This window comes from Filicampus tigris, chromosome 22 (genome assembly GCF_054856515.1).
Source record: "Filicampus tigris isolate MCC_2025a chromosome 22, RoL_Ftig_1.0, whole genome shotgun sequence".
NCBI classification, from domain to species: Eukaryota; Metazoa; Chordata; class Actinopteri; order Syngnathiformes; family Syngnathidae; genus Filicampus; species Filicampus tigris.
This window is the reverse complement of record NC_141238.1, coordinates 10,605,356-10,608,186: the sequence shown is the minus strand read 5'-3', so window position 1 is coordinate 10,608,186 and position 2,831 is coordinate 10,605,356. Positions and strand designations below refer to the sequence as shown.

The window sequence follows — 2,831 nt, the reverse complement described above, 5'->3', positions numbered from 1 at the left end:
AAATAGATGGCCTTGTAACATTTTCAAATAGGTTTTATAAATGCTGGTGCTGTTATTCCTGTCTCTGGCTGTTTTAATCAACCAGTGTATTTTGAACACATCCATATTTGCGCACATACACTGGTGCAATACACTGTCCACTATTTTCTGTTTGCATTTCATTTTAATATCACTTAATGACAGTCGACTTATAATGTAAGCAATGTCCGATGAACCAAGTCGTATGCGGTGGGAAGCAAAGTCTCGTAAATACCATTTGTAATCGCATTTTACGTCACCATAGTTTCGCCATTATCTGAACAAAATTGGCTCCATGGTCGCGCGCTATGTGGTTAGCACAAGGCCGCGGCGGTCGAACGGCAATTAGCGCGCCTGAGTTTACGCAGCTAATAGGCCACCTACGTTCGCTCATGTATAAACGTGTCCCGAATCTTGACTACAGTTGCTTAAAAGGTACCTTACAAAGCTAAGAAGGAAACAAAGGCGTCGAAGAAATGACCGCGAAAATGTTTACATTCATCCATGTTGTTTCTACCTGCAGTAGCCTGCTGCATTAATTGCAGCACTCGAAGCGCGGGCTATCGGACGCTACCTCCAAATGCGGTCATGCGTGTCCTAATATCATGCAAATAAACTTCACGGCACCATAGTGTCATGGCAGTAAAATACATTTACTCACCATTCCTCTGTATCTGGAAGCTTCAGAGTCCTCCGTATCTGGTCACCTTGTAGTCTCGAGTCAAACTTGCGCAAAATGAGAAGAGCGTTCGATTTAAGGCACACCTCACACCGTAGCTTCAACGCAAGTTTGACAAACCGGGCAATTCTGGGCCGCCCCTCTCCCAAATCAAACATCCCCTCAATCACACAGTGTTAATATGCCACACAGTCTACTATAAATGAGCAGGGGAGGGAAATACATTTTGTAAAGAAAGATCAAAACAACGTCTTTATTATATGTAATGCATTTATAAAAAGCACATTGTCTGATTTCAATAAAATGCTATGTGTATGTTATATATTGTTATAATTAGAAAATACACATTTTAATCAAAATTATAAGGGAACATTAAAATTACATCCTGCGATTTGCTGGCAACCAGTTCAGGTGCTACCCTGCCTACTGCCCGAAGACGGCTGGGATAGGCTCCAGCACGCCCGTGACCCCCGTGAGGAGAAGTGTCTTGGATAATGGTTGGATGGATGGATTATAATTTCATGGTCACTGTGAGGGATAGTGAGAGACAGTGGGCAGGCCGAATTTGGCCCCTGGATTTCCCTGGGCCGTTATTTGCCCAGGTCTGAGTTAGTGTGTATGTAATTATCTTTAGCTATCATGATCACACAGTAGCAACCAGTTCACTAGCTAGCATTGATGTTGTGTATTATCTTGGCTCACACAAATAGGGTCCTGCTGCTGATGAACATAACAGTGTGGGGGAGGGGCATAGACGGGGTGGGGACTAAAATCTGGATGTGTGTGAAGCTTGCCTGGCAAGCATCATCCTCATTCAAAATGGCGAGAGTGATTGATGATAGTTTGTTCATTCATCATTAAAATAGTTTTAAATAATCTTAAACACATAGAATCATACAGCGGCACGGTGAAAGACTGATTATCACATTCGTTTCACAGTTCAGAGGCGCACGGTTTGATTCTGGCTCTGGCCATCCTGTGTGGAGTTTGCATGTTCTCCTGTGTGGGTTTTCTTTGGGTACTCCGGTTTCCTCCCGCATTTCAAAAACATGCATGGTAGGTGAAGTGAACCCTCTAAATTGTCCCTAGGTGTGGTTGCGAGCACTCGAACGCCGGTACAGCATCTGGATTTCAAAAGGTAGTTTATCTCTCAGCTCAAATATGCTTCTAAAAGCTTACATACATGAATGATCTGGGCGAACGACAATATAAACTATTTATTAACATTGTTCTTACAGTACACAATTTCATTCACTAATCTTAGCATTGATAATATGAGTAACAATACTGCTGGTATTAATGTTGTATATTTGCCTGGCTCACAAATAGGGCACTGCTGCTGATGAACGGAACATTATAGGGGAGGGGCATGGACGGGGTGGGGACTTACAATATGGATGTGTGTGAAGGCAGATTCTACTGTTTTTCACATTGACGTATGTAATTATCTATAGCTATCATGATCACATAGTAGCAGCCAGTTCACTAGCTAGCATTGATGCTGTGTATTAGCTTGGCTCACACAAATAGGGCCCTGCTGCTGATGAACATAACAGTGTGGGGGAGGGGCATAGACGGGGTGGGGACTAAAATCTGGATGTGTGTGAAGCTTGCCTGGCAAGCCTCATCCTCATTCAAAATTGCGAGAGTGATTGATGATAGTTTGTTCATTCATCATTAAAATAGTTTTAAATAATCTTAAACTCATAGAATCATACAGCGGCACGGTGAAAGACTGATTATCACATTCGCTTCATAGTTCAGAGATGCACGGTTTGATTCTGGCTCTGGCCATCCTGTGTGGAGTTTGCATGTTCTCCTGTGTGGGTTTTCTTTGGGTACTCCGGTTTCCTCCCGCATTTCAAAAACATGCATGGTAGGTGAAGTGAACCCTCTAAATTGTCCCTAGGTGTGGTTGCGAGCACTCGAACGCCGGTACAGCATCTGGATTTCAAAAGGTAGTTTATCTCTCAGCTCAAATATGCTTCTAAAAGCTTACATACATGAATGATCTGGGCGAACGACAATATAAACTATTTATTAACATTGTTCTTACAGTACACAATTTCATTCACTAATCTTAGCATTGATAATATGAGTAACAATACTGCTGGTATTAATGTTGTATATTTGC

The 2,831-nt window shown here is 42.3% G+C and overlaps 1 protein-coding gene across 3 annotated transcripts in view; it reads right to left on the bottom strand.

The window, feature by feature from the left end:
* LOC147126989 (uncharacterized) overlaps positions 1 to 829 on the bottom strand; it is an 11,449-nt gene extending 10,620 nt beyond the window's left edge. For 2 of the 3 annotated variants that reach the window (XM_086022093.1, XM_086022095.1), the window contains exon 1: positions 680 to 829. In XM_086022093.1, coding sequence (XP_085878219.1) covers positions 680 to 682 — 3 coding nt within the window. In that variant the 5' untranslated portion in view covers positions 683 to 829. Of the gene's footprint in view, positions 1 to 535; positions 579 to 679 lie in introns of those variants that run through there. The other variant, XM_086022094.1, reaches the window with a different exon arrangement.
* Between the last annotated feature and the right edge of the window lie 2,002 nt (positions 830 to 2,831).